Source organism: Fulmarus glacialis, unplaced genomic scaffold (assembly GCF_000690835.1).
Source record: "Fulmarus glacialis isolate BGI_N327 unplaced genomic scaffold, ASM69083v1 scaffold11907, whole genome shotgun sequence".
Classification (NCBI taxonomy): Eukaryota; Metazoa; Chordata; class Aves; order Procellariiformes; family Procellariidae; genus Fulmarus; species Fulmarus glacialis.
This window is the reverse complement of record NW_009222655.1, coordinates 28,876-52,764: the sequence shown is the minus strand read 5'-3', so window position 1 is coordinate 52,764 and position 23,889 is coordinate 28,876. Positions and strand designations below refer to the sequence as shown.

Here is a 23,889-nt window from a genome sequence, read left to right as displayed (position 1 = left end):
CAGATGTCATGGGTATAAACAACAATTGCTAGTGTCTTAGTCATTTGCAAATGCAGCATAAAATCTGCAACTCTGTAGTTCAGAATACATGAGATATAAAACTTTGGTAGTATAACAAGTTGCTTTGTAGGAAAGTATTGCTTATGCTGCTGTGCATGCCGCTGGCCTCCTATTTGTGCTAGTAGTCTTGGCAGCTGCGTGCATGATGGTGTCAAGATTTGAAGGTAAGTGCCTTTACATCTCTCGTTTGCAAGACTGTCGTTTGTGAAGATTCCCCCTACTTCTGGTGTAGAAGTACATGTGTTTTGAGGAATGGTTGAAATTACCTGCTAGATTCTGCAATGCACATATGGATAACATTGTCCTGCTGGAGAAACTGGGAGAGCAGTTAAGTGAATTAGCTTTATGGGCTGACAGCGTTTGAAAGACTTGAGACCAGACTTGCCAAAGTTCATGATATTTTGTCACCTGTGGCTATTGTCTACAGCATGAAAATTCCTTACAATAGGAACTCTACAACTCTGGCCTTAGATCTATGGACCTTTTTTGAAGAGAAAGCAACACAGTTTTTATAGTTCAGTAGAGATGTCAGGAGGCTACTAATACCCATGGTGGCAAAACCTTCTTAGCTTAATTTTACATGTGTCCTGTCAGCATTGTTCTTGATTAGACCAAACTGTTACCTACTGAAAAATCTCCTGCAGGTATATATTGAGGTATTGAGACATAATATATTATTTGAAATTCACTGAAAGTTCATACACTGTAACAGTCAAAGCAAGAGACTTCAGCAGCAGTGCTAGCAGATCTATGTAACCATGCTGAAAGCAGGCTTAATAGCTGGAATTTGTGGCATCTGCTGAGAAGCGTTACAGCTCCAACTGTTGAAATTTAATGCATGCATACTCTAAATTTAGGATATTTGGAAACTGAAAGAATTTGAGCTTTATCAATTAAGTCCACCTATCAGAATCCCATAGTTAAGAAGTTATGTCTGCCGTTTGTAGTGCTGCTTAGGTTCATTGATATCCATTGATATGACCATAAAAATCATGGCGATAGAAGCATAAAAAGAGTTTGAAATTGGGAGATTTCACTACATTAAACACAAAATGGAAGAGTGAGGGGATTTCTAGTCTGGCATAGGCCGAATGACTTCATCGCAACAGTAGTTTTCTTTAAATTTAGGACAATTCTGTTGTTTATATTTCTCATATCTATACACTTACATGGCACTATTTATTTAATTATTGAAGGCAAAATGCAAACATATAACTCATTGTGCTTTTCAGTAAAAACCAGAAACACATTCATTCACCACTGGTTCCAAACATCTTTGCATGAAACAGAACTCTCTCTTAATTTTACTCTTTCCAATATTTTAAGACAAGAACTGAGGAAGAAAACAGAAGCTCCGTGAAGATGTAGGTGGAATATGTTCATTGAGAAGCTTGCCCTTAGGACAAAGTGATGTTCTCTTGCAAAATAATAATTTAAAAAATGCTACGCTGGCATCTATTTCATCCAGCAATGATGTTACTCCTCCTTCTAATCTTTCATTAAAGACAGATCTTAAGTGTCTTACCTGGCACTGACTTAGAGGGAAGACTACTGCCTATTCATTCACAAATGCTAAACCTTGTGGGCTTGATTGCCTTTTATTCAAGAAAACGGACTCTTAAATTTTGGCTGTTTTGTGAGACATTCTGTGATTGTAATACAGCAGCCAGAACCTGGATTGTTATAATTACACTATTGGGTGGAGTGGGTACCTGATTTCAGTGCACACATTACCTTATTGTACCTAAGAGAGCTCCAAAATCAGTTCTTTTCATCTGCGTGCATTGGTGTGTTCCTCATGCCTTTATGCTAAATTAGTTTCTGGAACTTCTGAGATTCCAGAAATGTGAAAAGCCAAAAGATTACTTAGATTTTCATTAAGAAAACACTGATGTCAGCATCAGGTGAGATTCATGTTATAAGAAGGCCATGCTTACAGTAGCATGACATGGCACAGAAGTGTAACATCAGTCAAGCCATTAGAAAAATAGAAGTTTCATCAACTTTGTCTTAGTCCTGAAAATGAAAGAATCATCTTTTAACCTTGAAATGTTTAGACTGTAGATACCATTATTTTGTGTTTGAAAGTTTGTCTTTTGAAATATTAATTAGGTTTTGGCTTGTGCTGTAAGGTAAATGGGAAACGTTTCCCTACTTATTGTGAAAACCCTTTGCTTTGGTGAGGATTGTCTTTGTTTAGCTGAACAAACTTTTGCAGTTATAATTAATTAAACAGTTTTCAGTATTCCAGGGCTGCACGAAAATATTTATCTTTCTGGCTCTTTGTTCACACAGTTGTAACTCAGGAGCTTCAGGCAATTTTCGTAAGCGTGGCAGTGCTCTGCCTTCAGGATTTTACAACTGGGCCCTGAAAATTAGTTCTGTGATTGAATCTGGCAGATTGGTTTTGGCTTGAGAATCAGCATATGTTTTTAACATATGCATGTTGGCAAATCAGATTGAAGTCATAACTAAGAGGCCTGTTATCTCAAATCTGCTAGTGCTTTTAGGAATTAAGTATAATGCGCAAAAAAATGATGAAGGAGTCGTCTTAGCACTGGATAGTGAAGAACCACACTGACCCCAGATAAATCTGCTTGCAGATAGCAATGTTGTTTTTTAGTTTGCCAGCGTAGCTGCTGGAATGAACTGTAGGAGTTACCTCTTGGTTTTTCTGCCCACAGGATCAAGGCTAATCCAAGAATAGCAGACAACCCATTCTGGCTCTCTGCCTGTGTTTATCTCTGCCTATCACATAGCATGCTGTTACAGGCTCTTTTCTTTAATGCATGCAGTTTGCATTCATGTCCTGCTCCAAAATGTACCAGTGTTTTCCTTTGCAGGAGGAATTGTCACACATGGCAAGATTTCCTCTGTCGGTCTCCTTGGGGTGGGTCATGGGTACCAGGCCTCCAAATGTCAGACTGGTTCAGGGGGGAACAAGAGGTACCAGCCATTTCTGGTCCTCCTGCAAAGTCTCCTGCGCCCTTTTCACCGACTAACCCAGGAAATCCACAAGAATGGCCTTTCTCTTTTCTTAATTTCTGTTAGCCAATGATGCTCATTTAAAAAAAAAAAAAAAACAAAAATTATTTTCTTAATTTCTTTTAGACAATGATTCGCATTTAAAAAAAAAAAAAAAAAAAAAGTAGTATTTAAAACAAGGACACGAAGGGACTTTTTAAGATTTTCCATGTGAGTTGGTTTTGAAGTTTGAGGCAGTTTGTGACCTGCTGTGTAACTCAGCACAAGCACTTTTGGGCTTTTAGAAACTTAAATTGTAAAAGCAAAAATGACAGACAGCAATTTCTGAGGGCCATGCAGATGCAAAGCCTCCTTTCTGCCGGTCTGGGCAGGCCTGAGGGGCAGCAGCGGGGTGTGTTCCCACCCCACCTGCCCAGCAGACGCAAACACTGCTTCCTTCAGAGGAAGGCTGGGCCATAGTTAGGTCTTGTGCAGAAAGCATTTTGTGCTTACAAAATGGAAGGCTGGCAAACCAGGGTAGTCACCTTTTTATAGGGGTTGGGAAAGACTTAAGAGATCTGATGCAAACGACCCGGCCAGAGCCACTGTTCTGTGGTGGGAAGAGCCTGTGTCTCGGTGACAATGCGAGGATGCTCTCGGTCGGTCAGAGATGGGATTTGAGACCCAGGTCCTTCGGAGGAGATCTGTAGAATCGACCTCTGCAAGTCTGGTGGCACAAGCTGACACGCATAGGTCACTCACAAGCACTGTTTTCTGTGTCTGAGATTCAGCAAGTCAGTCCTCATAGTTGCATCTGATCTTCTTGCAAGTGATTTAAACATACAGCTGTGTATTAACTGAGGTCAAGGCTGCAATTAGGTCCAGAGTCTTGCAAGAATAGTTCATCTCCCAGATTGTTTACAGTCGTTTTCAGCTTATGGAGAATTTTAGGATGTCAGGGAGTTGGGAGGAGCAAGAGGAGCACGATCGGTGGTTTCCCTTCCTCCGCATTTCCTCTGTTGAGGTGGGTACTCGCAGTGCTCATCGGGGATCAAACAAGCTCTGTGTGCGTCTGGGGGAGGCAGATGGAAGTCAGTCATATCCTTGACCACAGAACTATGACCATATTGTTGTACTTAAAACTATCGTGTATATCTATGTGACTCTTATCATCAACTATATACAATTTAAGTTGGTTTTAATTATTTTCTGTCTGTCTAGAAACCAAGAGTTCCTTCTGCTTCAGCATACAGATGTTACAAATGTGTTTTTCTAATGAGACACATGGCACATTCCAGAGCAGCACAAGTACTTGTTTTCAGCCTGAAAATGGAATCTTTTCCCTGTTGTTAAAACAAAGTTTGCAAAATGTGATTATAATAAATAAACCACAGTCTCGAGGGTGTTTTTTAAGATTCATAGTGAGTTCCTAATGATTACTTCATGGTTTTTTTAGTGAGCTTGAATTAAGTTTTACTTTGATTTGCAGTTAACATGAAGTAAAACCTGTTTGATGCTGTACCTTATTTCTAAGTGCTGTTTGCAGACAAGAACAGAAAGGTGGTATTTCTGTCTGTGGTTACTAGGATTGCTAAGAAAGATGAGAGCTGCCAGTTCTAGATTTAAACTATTCTTGTACCATTTTATATTCTATAAGCAGAGGAAACTGTGAAGGCAGATTCAGTGGAGAAAGGATCCCAATAAATATAATACTATCCAGATGTTTTTCACTCCATTAGTGTCTGACTGAAGGATAACTCGCTAAACTGTGGAAGTTAGTGTCATGGCATATCCAAGCCAAGACCTTAGTAACTTGATAATGATCCACTAAAATTTGAGAACTCTTATCTTCTAAGATGTGAGCCAGTCATTGTTTCAAGGGAATTCAGAAGAAAACTTTATTTTTGGGCCAGTTGGCTGGGATTAAATTTCTTCTTCCTTTTCTGTGAAGATCTGGGATTGTCTGTTTTGAAAGACGTGGCATTTGTCGAGATGATCCTTGAATCAGATCCAGCACGGTAATTCCTATCTTTTCTCTGTAAATGTGGGAGGTTTTTGCAAACTCAGTAAAATATTTTCAACCTGAAAGGAATGGCTCCTGACTTAAGCTGGTTGTGTTTTGGAGCAAATGTTTGTGTTTTTTCTAAATCATCATTTCTGTTGTTATTTTATTCACGTATAATTACATATTCAGAGATATCTTTTTTTTTTCCCCTGCAGCTTGAAGAGGGGTTTAGTGTTTGAGAATCCAAACTGTAAATATGCCACTGTTTTTCACATCAACATGACATGGTTTAAGTTTTGGATACTCTTGTCTTGCCTCAGAGTCTTTTCCCTTCTCCAGTTAATGAGACTTCACTCTGTTTTCTTTTTGACTCTGTTGCCATCCTTGGGGTTTTTCCATCTTGGTCTAAAGTTCAAACAACACATCTTCTTCTAGGCACCCTTCTACATGATTCACCATTTTGTTGCAGATTAGTCTTATTCCCGCTGTTTTCCCCCTACATAGTTCTGCTCATTGCATGTGGGTCTCCCAGGACCCCTAACTAGGGGCATTCAAAAGCTATGAAAAAGCCTGCTTGGCTTACTCGGCAATCCGGCAATCACTCCCTGCTTGTCACATTACTCCCGTCTCTGTGTCCACGCAGACACTGTGACTTTTAAGCTTATTCCTTTTAAAAAAAAAAAAAAAAAAAGAACAGGTGAGACTGAGCTATAGCTTTTTATAGCTGTTCTTAATTCACTTTGTGCTAGTGACTTTGAGCTCTATCATTTTAGGGTAAAAAGGGGCAGAACCATAGAGTTTGGTTCCAGCATTAAACATCAGCTCACTGCACTGCACTGCAAGCCCTCCTCCTTTTTTCAGTCCCTTGCAAAAAAACGCAACGACTTTTAAAGATTTGGGATCCTTCTCTGCACAAAGCCTCTGTATAGTTTCAGTAAATCAAATAGGGGGGAGTTATCATGGCTCCCTACTCCACCCATAAGTATTCTGATACTTACACCTGTTTTGTAATGCTAAAGTTTGCATGTGTTTAAAATGTTAGCAGGGGCATATAGAGCGGTTGTTACAAAAGAAGGGAAGAGAAAGCTTGTTCAGTCAAACCATTCAGAGGAACATGGGACAGGCTGGATGGGAGACTGACCGATGCTTGTGTGTCTCAGGACCAGCTCACACTGCCAAGAGGGAGACAAATTTTGCCGTTCTCACCTGCTTCCATTAGGACAGTATTTTCTTTCCTGCTTTAGAGGAAGAAGATTCTTGTTTAGAAGAATAAGGTTTTTCTTTCTTGATGTTGCTGTCACTGTTGGCTCCCTCTTTGTTTTGCTGTAGCAAAACAGGAGGAGATGAAAAATAGCACAGGAGGAAAAGAGAGGTGGCTGCAGCTCCTCCCCTTGCTCCTCCTTTCTTCAGCAATCTTGTCACTGGACCCTCCTGGGGACCCAGGCAGGAGGGAGGAATTCGATAGCGTGGCTGTTTCTTCTGGGAGGACCTACTGTTTTCATATGAGATAGCACGTGTTCCTCACCTCTGAAAGTCAAGCTCCAAGTGCGTTGTCCTAGCATTCAGTGCAGAGGAAGGATGACATAATTTTCGAACTCCTCTGGAGCTCTTTCATTTTTGCATACAATTAACTTCCGTCTGCTAAAAATGTCTTGGCCCCAGTGCTCTTAAAAATCCTTAGAAGAGCCCATTTTGGTGACTAGTTTCTTTGTGATGCATGAGTTCCACTGAAAGTCTGTGATTCCACAGCATGTCCTCAGGACTGCCGCACATGACCTCCACGTGCCGGTCATGTCCTGGGCCATTCTAATCAAATGAGCATAGTACATTTTCCAGGAAGAAGTTACAACTTGCTATAAATTCTCTGCCAAGTGCTGCTGCCACCATCCTTCTCGGTTATGTCTAAATAAAACAACGCGTTTTAGTTCAAATGAGGGGAAAAAGCCCACAATAGAGTCCATTCTTTCTCAGAGCACATCTCACCCAGCTCCAGCCTGATCCCCCAGGGAACGGAGCAGCTGTCCAATTCTAAATGGAGAAAATTGACAGCACATGACTGTATCAGACATTACTGCGATTCTTTACAAGGTGTATAGTAGATGAGCAGTGTCCGTTTTACTTTCCACTGCTGTGTACCTTCCCAGTTTACATGTGGCATCACTTGAAGACAACTTCATGGCAAGAAACCGAACACAGCAATGGTGGCATTCTTCTTCATAGAAATCAGAGAGTATGTGTGCCTAGTGAACTACTGCTGTGAGTAGGGCTGGATCACTTCATGTGAAGAATTTAATGAGCTGCCAAATGCTTCTAAATGTCAGAAAGTCCAGAGGAAAATGCACAGCACAGAACATGGCACAGACAGAAATTAATTCTTTAGCTTGCAGCATCTCCCAGTTAATTTTCCATGAAGGTTTCTCCCCTTCCCCTCCTCCAGTGTTTTTCAGACTGTGAAATGATCAGTGTTTCCCTAGAGGCAGATAGATGCCCAGGTTAAGGGCCGCAGGGATGATAATTGCGTTTATTTTCTAGAAAATGAATAATTGCATTTATTTTCTTAGTGCAATGTGACCCAATGTTGGCGTTTCATTCAGTTGAACTGCATCTCTTTCTTTCTGCTTAGATCATGTGATAATACTGCTTATCTGATGTAGTGTCAGTGAGCAAAGTAAGATAGAGCTGTTCCCGCGAGCATGCCCACAGCATGAAGAAAGGAAATAGTTGGATAAAAGAAGAGTGTGTGTGTGTTGGGGGGAGAATAGAAAGCCCATCCTCAAGAGAAGTAAAGCTTTTACAGCAAAATAGAAATTGAAGTCATTATAGTCACTCCTGATAGAAGAATGATTTATCCAACTTGCACAGCAAAGCGAGTGGTGGGGTTTGGACAAATTAAGAGAGCAGTATGAGGAAAACATCCTTCCTGACATTTCTTTTTGCAATCCAAAGTCTGCTCTCCTTCAGGCACAGGGTAACTAGGCAGTCTGTTGAGCTGTGAGTTTTAAAGCCTTTGGAAAAATCTGTTGAGATTAACAAAAAAAAAAAAAAAAAAACAACCCACACAAACAAAAAAAGTCTTTCTCCTTTCCATTCCTCCCAAACCAGGTTTTCCACATTCAGGGTCTGCTTGTGCATGCAAGCCATTTATAACCCTGGCACATGTGAATTTTTTACAGAATGGAAATTTCTTCATGATAGATGTTATTTCTGGTGCAGACTCAATGGTATTTTCTGTTGGCTCTCCACAGTCTCTTGCTGCCCAGTGCAGTGTGTAACAGTTAGCAAGGTTTGGCTCATTACCTGATAAGATGATCAGGACTGTGCTGGATCGACATGGTTCTCTGTCCAGCAGTGTTCCCACCATGAAAGTGTCAGGGAAGCTGTGATGTGGCCTAAATAGCTTATCTACTACAAAAGGTGGTAGATACAATCACTTGTAAGATGAGTTTTTCCATTGCTCCTGAGATGTTCACCCCATCTAACTTGGAGTATTTCATTCTGGTGCTTTTAGCCTACCTAGCCTACCTCTCTGTCCTACCACATCTCGGGAGCTTTGAATCCTATACTAGAGGTTCTGCTGAGTACATAGAAAGTCTACATAGTTAGTTTAGGCTCCTGCCTTAAGTGCCTGAATTTAAAAGGTGTAAAGGCCTCCTTTGTAGGCCAGGTAAAGGTTGAAGTTCTCTGGAACAGACTGCTGAAAGGCATCTCCCAAATGCCTGTTGCAGATTGCTGCTCTTCCCTTAAGGAAGTCAGTCAACACTGAATTGGCTGTGCTGGAGGGATTCATCCCATCCCATGTGTCTGGGACAAGTTAGAAAGACTAAATGGGTTGGGAGATTCAAGCTGGACTTCCAGGATGTCTTTCAACTGATGAGCTACTGGGTAATTTTCAAAGTGATGAATGTAGCAGCCCTGATATTTTGATTGTTTGACATAGAAGTAAACTGGTAAAAGCAGTAAGTAAATGTCCTGTTAAAAACACGCTTGCGTTGGCAATCCAGGATTGATCAGATGCTTAAAAGGACCCCTGATGTTGTAGGTGCTGCTTCGCTACTCAGGAGAAGGAGCAGAGGGAAAAATAGGGCATGCGTTTGCAAAGAGATAATGGCAGCATTTTAGAGTGCACCTTGCAACCAGCAAAATGGAAACAGATGGCACATATTTTACAGAGTGCAGTTATTCCTCCCTGAAGGATGTTCAAAGTCATACAAACGGAGTTCTGCTTGCAAATCCCATTATTGACAAATGATTTCTAACATCTTACTGTGCTCGCAATGTGCGCACACATATACACGCACAGCTTTGAAAATGCCTTTCACAGGTTCAGCTGCTTCCATTAATGCCAAAATAATTTTGTGTTTTCTGGTATGTATCTTTTTTTTCCTCTGAACTTTGTAAAGGAATTGGTACCTTCTCCCCTCAGTTATTTTCTTTTGAGTGCTTAAATGAAAAGGGCTTTTTTTTCCAGTGTTAATAAATTCGTTACTGGAAATGGGAAAGGTGTTTTCAATTACAGCTGGCACTTCTGAGCCTTCCATCAGGGTGGCAGGTATCCTTGGGGAAAAATCAAGCAAATAATAGATCAGTCTGGCTGTATATTGAGAGGATGGATGAGATATGTTGTGTATGAGAGTATTATGGTACCCATATATTAATGTGTAATCTCAGTACTGTCTTCATTCTTATAGCAGGAGTAAGGGGGGGCTTCTTCAAAAGCTAGTCCAAAATGGCTGTTGTTGATATTGTTATTACCTTATTTATATTCCTTTATTGCCTTGCAACCCTTCATATCGAGTAAAACCTCACTGTGTTGGATGCTGTACAAATTAGGAACAGATAGGTTCCTTTTCCACAAATTGCTTACAATTTAAGTAATGTACATTTATTCTTGCACAGAGATGTCTCCATGTTAGTTGTTATCTCTTTGATTCTACTCAGTCCTCCCTAGCAAAACGGTTCACATTAAAACATAGCTGTATCAGTTCTGCTGCGGTCTAAAGGGTCAGTAGTGCAAAAATGGAGGCCTCAGCTCTGCATGTAAGAAATGTAGGATGTGAAAAGCCATCGCACAGTGATAATGTAACGTAAAAATCAATGGAGGTAGTACTGAATTAGCCTGAATTAGCCTTTATTGACATTTCAAATAATCAAGAATATTTTCAGTGTTACTAAGTGAGCAGTGGAGCAGCTCACTCCTGCGCATGTGGATTATTTAGAACAACAGACACAATTATTATATAAGCTGCACCCCTAGATGAGAGCCCTTCTGATCCAAAACAAAGCATTGGTTCCACTTGAGGGGAGCCTGACCTATAGCTAATAGTAGAAGTAGATCCCTTATATTCAGTCTGTTTCCCACAGGGTAAAATGTATTGCATGAAGCCAGCGTGTCCCGGCATGACCCCATTTTGGGTAAGAAGCAGTTCAGATAATCAAGGCTGAGCAGTTCCAGTTCCTTCCACCTGCTGTGGCCTGCCAGTCTTGCTGAGCACAGGGACAGAGTTTGCCTCTGCAGGTGGGTTTTATCTGTGCCAGCCTCCCACAAGCATGCCCAGGAAGCGATGAAGTGTGCTTTTGCATCGCAGTAGAAGATAGCAGGCCAATGTTAACTATGATGGATTTTTCCCTTGTTTGCACAGACCCTTCATGCTTCTGCCGCCGCTGATGGAGTGGATGAGAGTGGCTATCACCTACGCTGAGCACCGGCGCAGTTTAACTGTGGACAGTGATGATATCAGGCAGACAGCCAGACTGCTCTTACCTGGACTGGACTGCGAGCCCCGGCAGCTCAAGTATGTAGACTAAGCTTTATAAGCAGCTAAAGTAATTGTAACTTCTTACAATATTATTCTTACTATATTTAATGGGAGCCAGATCTCAAAATACTATACAGGCGATACATGTTTAACCTTTTAGTACTCCAAGAGATAAAAAAACTTTGGCCGAACACTGCAGCTGGGGTAGAAAGATTTTGTCTTGCCAAAAGTTATGTAGGAGGAATGAGACAGAGAAGGATTGAAATACAAGTATTTGGGTTTTTTTATGCCTCGGCCTTAATTGCAAGATTATTCTTTGCTTTTTGAGATACCTTGATGAAAAGTATCAGTACCTTTTAAAATCCTCCCCTCACATATATAATGAACAGGGATTTATAATTAGCTTGATTCATTAGCACATCATAGGTATTTTATTCAGGTTTGTAGTCCTTTAAGTTGCTGTCATTAGCACTGATTTTGATATCAGGGTTACATCTTGAACTTTAGTACAAGGTAAATTCTTGTTTCTTGAGTGAATTTTGTCCCCCTTTGGGTTAAATGAGTGGGCGGAACACATTAATAACAGTAAATAATACTTTTATCATGCTCTTAAGTGATGAAATGATCACCTGAAAAGATAAAAATATACCCTTACTCTTAGAATTATTTTTCATGAACAGTAAAAGCAACAAGAGGTTTTTAATCAGGAGTCCTGGATCTGCTTTTGTTGCTTTTCACCTTTTCCTTCTGACAGCCAAAAAGGCTCTTGCTTTTTGCTACATCTCTGTCTCCCCATTTGTGAATTGAAGGGTAGTACTTACTACCTAAAAAAACCTAATGTGAAGCTAAATTAGTCGGTGAGTATGCAGGTGCAATTAGATGACTGAATGTTTTGTCGGCTGCAGCTGACTCCTAGTCTTATTCGCAGCTCTCAGTTCCTGCCTTTCTCCTGAGACATGGTACCTGACCGACTGAGAGTGCTGCCGGTCTTTTTAAAAGTGAAGTTACACAGGTGATCCTCCGCAGTTATTTAAACTCCTTAGCTTCAGACTGGAAGGGAGCAGCTGAACTTGGACTTGGCATCCACAAAGCAGGAGTTGTACACTTACTCCTGGAACACTTTTCTTCTCCCTTTTCTCTGCCAGTGTGCTCTACATGTGCTCTGTGTCAATTAAAGCACAAGCTACTCTGGCTTACATGTGGATGGTAGGTGCTGGTGTAGGCAACTTTATATGGGCTAAACTAATTTTACGTATGTGCTTAATGCTTGCCAAAACCTTTGAAATTCTTTGATGAACAGCAGAAGACTAACCTAATCACAAGTATTTCCAGTCAGTTTCATGGTTTTTCTTTCAGTCTCTCCTTTAGAAAGACTTTTGATTTCAAAACTGAATCCAAACCTTCCACTTCAAAGACATCCCACTCTATCTCTGCACTGTTTTTTCGTGCACATTAACATACAAAGCACAGGTAGTCCCTTACTTTATAGATCGTATACCTTAAAAAAAAAACAAACAAAAAAGAGGGCTGGGATTTGGGTGTTTGATTTTGCTGCTGATGTGAGCTAAAAGGAAACACTTAGAGACAGACTTTGTGAAAATGCGGTTCATCTCAGTAACTTAAAACTGAAGCCATAATGATACACCTATGAAATGAAGGTCTCGATAGAAACCCAGGAAGTCCAAAATAATGTAATAAATAGGCGATAAATAAAAGTGAGAAGCACATATAAAGGGCCTCAGCCACACTACGTGGGATATTCAGGCATAAGATAATTCAATTGCTGGATTGTTAAGGGTTAGCAGTACTGGCCCAGGGAAGGAGTATGTTAGAGGTTTCTATCCAGTTTGTGGTTATTACAGAAAGAATGGCAATTCTGTAAGAAAACTAAGATCCTTTCACACCTTTTACCTCACCAAACTGTTCCTCCATAGGCACGTATGCAGTATGCATTCCCTGCAGGTGAATCAACCTCTGCTTTAAAGTAACGCACATCATCTTTGTAGTAGAGGACAAAAATCAAAGTTAAGCTTGATCAGGTCTTTGTTCTGAACTGTCTCGCCTGAGTTTTATTTTCAGAGGTCTAAGGATATTCTGTCATGTGTGGTAAGAGAGAAAGAACATTGTCTTTTTGCTGCATGAAAGATTTAAACTAACAGAAAAAAACATCAGGAGAGAGCAGTGCCTCATTTCCAGTGCCCATTATATGATCCTTTAAAGCAGTCATTTGTATCTAACCATTACAGCACATTTAGGGGAAAAGGACATCTTGGAACTGAAGCCAAATTTATCCCTGGCTTGCTGTGTGACTATAGGCAAACTGCAACTCGCTTTTCCTTGTGATGCACAGGCTAGAAGTTGTATAATGATAGTTCCTTGCAGTGGTGATGCATCAGGTAGGGTATGTTGAAATCCCTGAAAGGGAAGTTGTGCAGAAGAACAAAGTGTAATTAGTATAACCTGAAATTCAGACCTCTAATACCTATTCTCTGACACAGACTGCTTGGGCAGTATAGTCTTCCACAACAACTGTTTGTGTCTTAGTGGAAGAAGCCTTCTAATAGGATGCTCTCAATTTATCAGTACTCACCTGTTACTCGTTAAATGATAATATAAGTGGGGAAATGCTAGATTGCAGAGAACTGTGTTTCTTTTCCACCTACTTAAATGTAAATGTTGGGATTTTAATATGAAGTTATTATCATACACTGCTTTTTTTTTTAAATTTTTTTTTTCCTCACTGCAGGCCAAATTTAAATCATTCACTACCAGTGGTTATACTTATAGTAGTAGTTACTCTTTATGAAACCCAAAGAGCACACCAGGCTCCTGCTCCCTCTTCAAGCTGTCCCTTCCCAAACTAGGACCTCAGCACTATCCCTTTCCCTGCTCTCTGGTCTCTGCCTTGCCGAAGTCTCTCAGTCCACCTTCAGTTCTTCAGTTTGTCCCCGGGACAGAGCTGGGCGTACATGGGAGCTGCTATCTGGGCAACTGCAGGAGCACAGGCTCTACTCTAGGAATCGTGCAAGAGTTTGCCTCTCTTCTCCACAGGATAACAACTCACACATGGAAAACCTGCTGTGGTTACAGCTGCTGCACAGCAGTTGTACGTATGTGAGCTCTCCCCCCCCGGCTCTTGTAGGATGCTCTGACTTTTATCACGCTCTAAAAGAAAAAAGCTACTTTGCATCTATCACAGAAGAGCATGCTGTCAAACTACCACTACAGAACAGCAAGTGTACAGTAACTTTTGCGTGGGCTGAGCCTGCAGGTCCCCCAGGAGTAAAGCTCACAAATTCTAACTTCAAATTTTTGCGCCTGAACTGGCCTCCTGGCAGCTGCCTCCTGGCAGCTCTACACCAAGAACTACAGTCCACCTTTTTGCTGGGTCTCCCTGATAGCTCTGTGCAACTGTTTTGTTTTGCTGTTTGCTCTGCAGAGCTCGTCGGTGAATTGTCCCCCCACCACCCTTGTTCCAACAGTGCCTGTAAATAGCACTGGGTGGAATCATGCCTGTTAGCAAAATAGAAACAATATGTAAAGATAGGTACCATCCCTTCAAAAACTTTTATTTTCTGAGGTTCTCTGCATTTCAAGTGATGTCATTTTATTTCACTTTTTTTTGTATAGGATTCTTCTCCTCCTCCTTCTTCTTCTTATTATTATTATACAAAGTCATTGCATCATATTCTACATAATATTGTAGCATCACAATACTGTACCAACTACCTTACTAGAACAAGATTATTAATTGACTAGCCTAGCTCTAGGATTTTATATGTCTAGCATTAAGCCTTTTGCCTTCCTGTCCTCTTGTGCTCTGTACTGCATGTGTCCTAATCTAGAATCTGGGTGCTCCAGAGATCTTGTGTTCTGATGTACTCCGCTGCCTCGGAGACACATTTTATTTGCAGATGTATCTCCAAAGAGCTAGTGACTCCTAGACTGTCACTTTGCTTCCCTGCTGACTGTTCCCTGAATTGTACCCTGATGCAGTTCCTTTCTGAAAGCAGCTGTGGTGAGATGCTGGTTTCCCCTGTACAATGTGACCGTCACCAGGCTGTGGAGGGATCTTTGTTAACTCAGCATATTGTTCATAGCATCTGCTTACCATTTGTCATCCACCACCAATGCAAGTTCAGAAGCATTAAAAAATGACCAGCTGAATTAAAACTTGACTAAGGTTCGTCTTGAATCTTCTACATGAAGTGATGAGTGTTTTACTTATCTGGCAGGCTGTACAAAGTTTCCAGAAGAGGTTAGCCTTGTTGAAAGAATCTCATTTTTCAAAGGAACTTCGCAGGCTGATATCTCACTCACTGAGAGTTTGCACAAGAGCCTCTGTTGAAAACCAGACAGCTAGTGGAGAAGGCATTCACCCTGAAATAACATCAAAGGGCTGACCATATCAATGCCCAGTTGAGATAGGAAACACCTCCAATTTGGCAATGTTTCTTCAGTGAAGGAGATACATTTCCAGGTTTGGAACTCAGAAGTCTCTGAGCAGATAACCTTGGATTTACAGTAATCCCTGGACTCCTTCCAAATGAGATAAAGGTCATTTGATAGTCATCTAAAGGATAAGGATTTAATAGAGGCTCATAGAAATGTTAACGCACTTCTTTTTATTGGGGCATTGGAAAAGAGTTGAGAATGTTCCACTACCTAAATTTGATTTTGATTTCTTTTTTTTTTTTAATTTTGTTTTTTGTTTGTTTGTTTTCCAGAAAAGAATAAGCATCATTATCTTCTTTCAGAAATGCTTTTTACTTCAAAATAATAGCTAGTCTGGTAGACAGACAGCATAATTGTTTCATCCTAGAACTACACTGGTATTTTATTAGATACACTTTCTCTCCACCTCTTTCTCCTCCTTGCAATATGTTTTTGTATATGTTTGGGGGACTATCCTATAACAAGCAGGAAAATACAAATATGATATAAAAAATATATACAGCTAATTACTTAAAGCAACTGGGTTTTGGTGGGGTTTTTTGTGAGAAGCAGAACTAAGGAAACCTGGTTGCTGCAGGTTTGCAGCCTGTGACACCGGTCCCACCACAATAACCTCGCTGCTGCGGTAACCCCGGTTGTTTGGTGCCCATTATGGTATGGGCATATTCCAGCATCCCCTTTTCTGTTTGCTGGGTAAGATGTAGCAGAAGCAGTGCCTGGTCCAGAGCTACCCTTGTAGTGAGGGGCTGGGAGGAAAACACCACTCTTGGCAAGGAATAAGGACTTCTTCCTGCTTTTCCCTCGGATGATGGCTCCGATGAGGTTTCTCTACTTGGATGCCTTTTTTTATTTTTTGCAGTGTTTACCTGAACTTACTGTCTTTCTCTAAGAAACTCTAAACTTTCTCTCTAAAACTTCTATCTCCAGTATGAGTGAAGTTAGCCAGATTTTTCAGAAATGATTATGCAGTGGGGAAGGTATACTATAGGTAAAACCATGAAAATTTGTAAGCCTGATTTCTGTAGGAGACAGGGCTAAAAAAAAAAGAAAAAAAATCCAGGAATTATTTTCTCTTTCACAGACCTGAATGCTGCTTTAGTTCCTTCCGGAGACTGGATGCTAAAGCTGCTACTGAAAAATTCCAGCAGGATCTGGGTTTCCGAATGCTAAACTGTGGAAGGACAGATCTGATCAACCAAGCAATCGATGCACTGGGACCTGACGGGGTTAACACCATGGATGATCAGGTATGCCATATACCGCCCCCCCCCCTAATTCTTTGCATGAACAAATTGCATGTTCCTTTCCATGTGGCAAATCAATACACGAGGTCGTAAGTGTTCGTTGACTCTCCAAGGCTTTTCTAATTCTAGCTTGTGTTTTAGTCTGAAAATGCATCCCTTAAAAAACAAAACAATAACCGCCCCAAAAGCCAGTCAAAGCCTCGAGTGAATTGTTTCTTTATCAGCTGGAATGTAGGTCTGTTCCTTGGATGGCCTGTCTCAGGCACTGATGGAAGACAGGTTAATACGCTGGCTGCGAATGGAAAGTCTGATGTTGTCTTAATGCTAAGGCAATGTCAAAACAAAGTGGTTTTTGCCAGCAACACTCTCTTCTGGTTCAACAGCCCAAATCCAGTCTGGGTCAGTGATGAGTGACCAAAAGGTGTCTGATAGCTTTCGGGCTGCCTGTGTGAAGCGAGTTACATGTTGTCAGTACCAGTCTGGCATACAAGAAACAGCACCGAGAACCCCAGTGGCATTGGTATCAGTCAGTATTAGCTTTGTTGAAAGTCCATCATGCTGATGTGTCTATTTTTTCATTTTTACCTGTTCCCTGCTCAGCTACATTGAACCATAGGGATTTTGTAGGCTGGGGAGTCTTTAGCTGCTTCTACTTGTGCTGTCAGTCCCATCAAGTAACAGCAGTCTGTTCTCTGGGGCATCATTCAATGCATTGAATTAGCTTTTAATTTAAAAAAAAGAAACAAACACCAAACCTCCTCCAAATAAAGACTCATTATAGCTGTCACAGCAATGAGAATGAGCTGTCATGTCTCAGAAACAATAGGATATTTAGCAATAGGAAGGATTTACGCTCAAATAGAGAGGTTTTCTCATAGACAGCATTTTTACTGCAGTAGCATTTCAGACCAAATTCTGAAACTGGCACATCTTCCATGTTGCTTTCCACCATCCTGCAATTTTAAAGGAAGCGTGAATGTGTGCACAAATACAAGCAGAAACTACTCGTGCACAAGCTTATATTTAGGTATGTAGTTGCCTTATTTACACATCCAATACAAGGAGCTTTGTGGTCACAGAGGTGGGATATCACATCACAGGTGCCCTCAATACTGACTTCAGTAAGGTGACAAAGGTAGCAGATTTGTATTACAAAGGTCTGCCACTTAGTTCCTTTATTTTTTTTTTTTCATAAGTTTTTGCAGTTCCTGTTTATGTAGCCCTGAGGCCTTTTGTTTTCTCAAAGCAGATTATTTTGCATTGTAAACCTTGCTATCCTAACACCAAAGACACTGGTGCCAAGATCAGTGCGGGATGTTTTTTACCTCTCTTCAGCCAGCCAGCAAACTGGGAGCTGTTTGGCTTTTGTACGTGTAAAGACCCTTGCGTTCTGTAGGCAACTCCTTGGAAAGCTTGAGGAGTTTCTGCTGTCACTTATTTATGGTCTCATTGTCATCCTGTTGATGTCATCCTCTAGCCAGTCCTACTCTAACAGGGGGATCGTAGCGTGCTGGCGGCTCTGTCTTCTTTGCAGAATGCTGCTCACATGTCTCAAAGCAGTGTTTTGGCACTGACCAAGGAGGGCAAGACAGGCTCTCTCTGGAGATGCTGTTTCTCTGAAATTCTCCACTTAAGTGACTCTGGAGCAACTCATCTCTGCAGCTAAGCAAGTGTCCTCCATTGCACTACCGCTCACAGAGAGAGTTAAATCCAAACTTTAGCAGTGACTCTGCCATGGCTGGAATATGAAACCAAATCTGAACTTTGCAGCTAGCTGCTTTTGCCCTCCCTGTGAAGGAATAAGCCAAAGCCAGTATACCCAAACTTGGGAAAACTGACGTAGGCACGGCAACAAAAAGCAGGTCTCTATGTCCTGTCATAGGATAGAATATTAAACACTGGCACCTGGTAAAACTCAGTTCAGATATCTTGATTTCTTTTGGTCATGGTGAGCCTTCTTAAAACAGTGCACAGTAGGCAGGCACCTCCGAGGCATTGCAAACAGGCGTGACCGTCTCTCACCTGGCAAGTACAGCAGAAGTTTTGTTGCAAATCCTACAATAGACAGAACTGTTGGACTAACTTAACATACAGGCTTTAGATCCAGGTTCAGATTTTGACCGCTCCCAGAATGTGAGCATGTCCAGTGTTGATGTGTGTGTTCAGATCCACTTCTACGTGTATGTGTATGGCAATATTTTTAGAGAGAGGGAGAGAATTCAAACATATCTTCAGAAACTTGAGTTTGGAGCAGGACCCTGTATTCAATTCTCTGCTGTGCACCAAGCAGCACTCTGGTTTCACAGGATTTGTGATGTTTAGGAAAACAATCTCTTCTTCCCTTTGCATACTGAGGAACAAGCAGGGAATGCAAAACTGATATTAAAAATAAAATTAAAAAAAAAAAAGGAAAGGTAAGGCAACTCTATACAAACCTGGTAGTTTTAGAACCCTGACTGTGGCAGTAAATATGGGCTTGTGCCTGCAAACCTGAGTTTTGAATTCTCAGTTAAGTTTACTTGTCTATAACAAGAGTGGATCCTCCCAAGCCCCCCAAAAGCCAAACCATCTCTGCCCCTGAAACATCTTTGCAAATGTGTGTAACTGCCTCAAATGCAGGAAGCTTGGAGTTGTGGCTGGTTTGAAAAGATGCCTTTGCAGATACAAGATCAGAACTCCTCAGTGTGAGATGTAATTCTGTTATACGATCCATGTCCGTCTCTAAAGACGAAGCTGTATTATTACACAATGAGCAGCAGAGATGCTGCCTGTGAAAAATTCAAACGCTCACAATAATTAAGGAGGGGGGGGAACTGTAGCTAATGGATTTTACTAGGCCATTTCCTTTCTGTCCTTGGCTACTTCTGGAATTAACTCCGTAAGTAAGGCTCATTTCTCTCATAATTCATCTCTGAGCCGTCATGGTTTGCTGGTTAAGAAGAGAGAGAGAGATTTATGGGATAGAAATGCTGAAATATTGTGGCAAATAGGATTTTAGCAATGGGGATAAGTTGCCAAATAAATTCATCTTGTGTATTTTTGTGTTGTTTTCTGCTTTCGGTTCATCTGGCTACAAATGATCCCAGAAATGGTATTTCTTTTTTGGCAGCAAGAATTGTGGACAATACATGGCTGGGATTTTCAGTGATCCCTTTTGTATTCTTGCAACCTTGTCCCCTGATGTTTTGTCCACATCACTTTCCAATACTACTGCATTGTGCCCACTCTGCATAGGAGCTAAAATGTTTTGAACATATATATATGCTGACCCTACACACGTGCATGCCCGCACACACGCACACACACTCTTCTGTACATTAAGATTCAAACTCACTGTGTCCGTGACAGTTTCACTGTTGATAGGTATAGAAAGATAACTTTTTTTTTCTTCTTCCTGAAGGGTATGACCCCACTAATGTACGCCTGCGCTGCTGGAGATGAAGCCATGGTCCAAATGCTTATAGATGCTGGAGCAAATTTAGATATCCCAGTGAGTAATAGAGGACCCTCTCCCCGTGATTACTCGTCTGTAAACTAAAAAGAGCAGTTACAAAATTTCTCCTAGCTACTGAGGGCTTCATTTCTCAAAGCTTCTGAACAAGCCACTTCTTTCAGAAATCATTGCTTGAGGGATTTGGGTGGGGAAGAAAACCTTCAAAACCTCCTGGACCACGCAGTGGCTCCAGTTATGATTGGCATTGGCAAGTCTAGTAGGCATGGTGGGGGTAATGGGGCCTCCCTCCTGAAAGAGCTGCCACTAGGAGAAACCAATAAGCCCATTAAAAAGGCCCAGGGGACTGGACAGAGTGACTAGTGCTGGCAGTGTTCTCTAAATGGCGTAAGTTACCATTCCCTGGGGTTGTCACTTACAAAGAAAAAAGGCAGTTATGTACAAGTCTAAAGATTGTGGCAGACAGAGACTGCAGTGGTTAATAACTACCTGGTTCTTTCTCCCAGGTTCCCAGTACCTCTCCACGATACCCTTCAGTCCATCCCGACAGCCGGCACTGGACTGCTCTTACCTTTGCTGTGTTACATGGGCACATTTCTGTTGTTCAGGTAAGCAGAGAAAATCTCCCAGTCGGGAACCTTTACAGGAGACGCAGCGGGACTGAAGCGCAGCACTGTGAGCCGAGTGCTGGGCAGCACCCTTGCTGCCGGGCTTCCTGAGCAGGGCTCTCTCACGGGGAAGCCTTGGTGGAAGCCTTCTAACAAATCTGTGAAAAGTTGCATGTTTTGAAAATGAAGAGAATGCAACCGATACTTTTCTTGCAGAACTGTGAATTGATGACATAATTCCTAGCAAGGCCTTGATAACAAAAGACAGTATGTTTCCTTATTTTTCTTTGGTTTCAGTACTGGTCCAAGGCTTACCACTTCCAGAACAATGCTGCACAATCATTTCTTTGTTATTAGATAAACTAGTGCTTCATGTGGGGTGCTGGTCCAAGGCTTACCACTTCCAGAACAACGCTGCACAATCATTTCTTTGTTGTTAGATAAACTAGTGCTTCATGTGGGGTAGTTACAAGTAGACTGCTTGATCAGGATGTTTTCTGACATTTGATATTAATTGGTTTATACATTTATATGTGCAAAAATTAACTGTATGCTGATTTCTGCTCTAATGGCAGCAAATCATCTGTAACTTCCTTTATAATCCTTGAGAATTGCATGAACAAGAATTAAGCTGTCGTGGGAGTTGAGCCTCTCGATCCTCCCCGCTCCCTTTTCTGTGGAATTAACGCAGGGGGCAGCAGAATGGGGTGGAATCCTGGAAATCCTACCTGAACTTCAAGAGGAATTCAAAACCGATCACAGCAGATAGTCAATTGCTCGTGAATTTAATCTACTTTCTGCTCAAAGGGAAAAAAAAAAAAGATGTAACGAAATGGAGGCTGCACACACTCATTTTTTGTTTGTGTACATTTGTAAATAATTACAAAGATTAGATTCCAGCTGGCAAATTGCCAGGGCAGGCTTTGGTATTACAAAGGTTGGACACCCTTAATTTACATGTGAGATAAAAGCGTGATTCTCCCAGGAGATGTAGCCAAGTATATCAAAGCTCCTGTTGGACTGCGTTACCCACAGTGTTTGTTTCTTTTATTTTGGTTAAAACTTCTAAAGATTACATAAATTTTTTTCATTTGGCAACTATTATTAAAAGGGCAGATGTCAGCTTTTGCTGAAATCGGTGTATAAAATCGCCTTTCCAGTTAAGGTCTACCATGCGATACTTGCATGGCATAGCTGGCATCTCAAGAGAGAAGGAAACCAGCCAATGAACCAGTAGTTGTGCTCTGCAAAAAGTTTAATAACAAAAATGTGAATGGATATGCTGTTTGTGCCAAGGCCAAGGTCATCACTAATTGGGGATGGCTGAAACTGTTAGGTCGTGACAATGTCATACGATACAGCCAGCTGGACTCCCATGCCCGGCGGAGGAACCTCCGCTGCCGGCAGCAGCCGAGCGCTGGTGATGCACAGGCGGGCAGGGCTCGTCCTCCCTGCCGCGGGAGAGGGGCAGCACCCACGGGCCCGCACCTGCAAGCGCTGCTCTGGCTGCCCCCATGGTGTCTGCCAGCCCTGCCTGGCCATAAAAGGTCCCCATCATCTTGTAACCTTCTCCCCTTCATCTGGGAGGAGGGCAATTTCCCTTGCGAGCGGCCCGGTGCGTTCAATGAAAGCAGGTTCTGTGTGTGGCAAATCGCTGCAGCTGCCAGGGCCTCCTTACGCAGGCTCGGCGGGGCCCGGGAGACCAAGAGGTATGTTTGGCCTCCAGGGCTAATTCCCTGGAGGAACCCCGTTTCCTGAGCACAGCGTGAAACTAAGTAAGATGGACTTCCTGCGCTGAAGAGAAGCTCTGATTGCAGAGTTCTTTGGAGTTGGAAAATTACAATTGCAAAATCATGTTCATAAAGCAGATTAAAAAAAAAAAAAAGTAGGTGATGTTCTCCAAGCTGCCAGCTGAGCACCTTTCCAGCACAAACTCACTATTGAAAGCACAGTAAAGCAAAAGAAAGTAAGAAAACTCTAAATTGACATTCATGTGGAGACTTTAGCCCTAGGCTGAGCAAGGAAACGCAAGAGAAATTTGCCTTGTACTAGATATTTTGCTTTAGCCTTTGACATGGTCCCTTTGTGTGCATGCGCTCTTCACTATGAATCTACTGGTTTTCCTTTGTAACACACAGCCTCTTCTGTTCTGTCTTTCTGAATTGCTCTTTTCTCAGCTCCTTGTCTTTCATGTGTCTGTTGCAGCTGCTCTTGGATGCCGGTGCCCACGTTGAGGGCTCTGCCGTTAACAGTGGAGAAGACAACTACGCTGAGACTCCACTTCAGCTGGCTTCAGCAGCAGGTAAGCTCAGTGCAGCCTCAGCACGCTCTGACTCTGGCTACCACAGAATAACCACAACCAATTCATGCATGGGTCCGATATCTGTAAAATACGTTAGGAGTGACTTTGCACTGCATTCTACCGTACCATGGGTATGGTAAAGATATCAAATGAGTAGCACAGTGAGCTGGCTACTAAAAAGTCAGCATTTTTTTCATTTCTAAAACACTAGTAGGAACCCCGTCTGGGTTGGCAGCAACTAACAGCCGTCGTCATGTGGCAAGAGCTTGATGGGCACTAAATGAGCGTCTGCTTTTGCAACTAGTCCCAACACTCACCTCCTGCCAGCGGCCTCCATAGTAAAGCTGCCTGAAACAACTCCTTTGCACAGCGCACTGTCAAGAAACATAAAACAGCTACTGTCTAGTCTAGGCATGTCTTGGATCTAAATAACTTCCAGATGCAAAAATTAACAAGTTTAAATTCAGCCTGGGGAAAAATAACTGCTATATAAAGAAATTTGTTTTATTAATTTATTAAATACAAGTAAAATTCTGCTTTTCTTCTACCTAACGGTCACGAGAAGAGTTTAGCATTCTGTGAACAAGTCTGTGCTAGCCTAAAAGTACCTGCTGTTTTTCAACACTTTTCACCTCTAACTGTTTTTACTTTTTTTCCTTCATTTTTTTCTGCTTCATTTTTGTGTGTTTATGAAGACGAGTCTCTGCCTTGCTCTGCGCCAAGCTTTATTGAAGGGATAAAAAAATGGCCTCCTCCCCTCCCAACGAGAGATACTCTTTGTGCTGGGTCTCCTGCCACAACTCACTAGTACATCTAATGAAAACGGTGGAAAGGAGGCCTGGCTGAACGTGGACTGCACCAATATACTTGTCTGCAGGGTGGTTTTAGGAAGCTGTGCTCCACAAGTGCACAGCAAGCTCCCACCTGGCCTTCTCTGTTATCCTCATCCACCAGCTGAACAGCCAAGACTGATCCTAGTTAAACTGGTTGCATACGTCTCTGCTGGGGTGTATTGAAAGCACCAGACCAGTTTAATTCTCTTTT

The 23,889-nt window shown here is 41.8% G+C and overlaps 1 protein-coding gene across 1 annotated transcript in view; it reads left to right on the top strand.

Annotated features, from left to right (window-relative positions):
• Window positions 1-23,889, top strand: part of ABTB2 (ankyrin repeat and BTB (POZ) domain containing 2) — a 133,348-nt gene that overhangs the window by 99,654 nt on the left and 9,805 nt on the right. Inside the window, exons 4-8 of the mRNA XM_009581528.1 lie at window positions 10,669-10,821; window positions 16,322-16,487; window positions 19,885-19,974; window positions 20,442-20,543; window positions 22,749-22,845. Coding sequence (XP_009579823.1) covers window positions 10,669-10,821; window positions 16,322-16,487; window positions 19,885-19,974; window positions 20,442-20,543; window positions 22,749-22,845 — 608 coding nt within the window. The remainder of the gene's footprint in view (window positions 1-10,668; window positions 10,822-16,321; window positions 16,488-19,884; window positions 19,975-20,441; window positions 20,544-22,748; window positions 22,846-23,889) is intronic.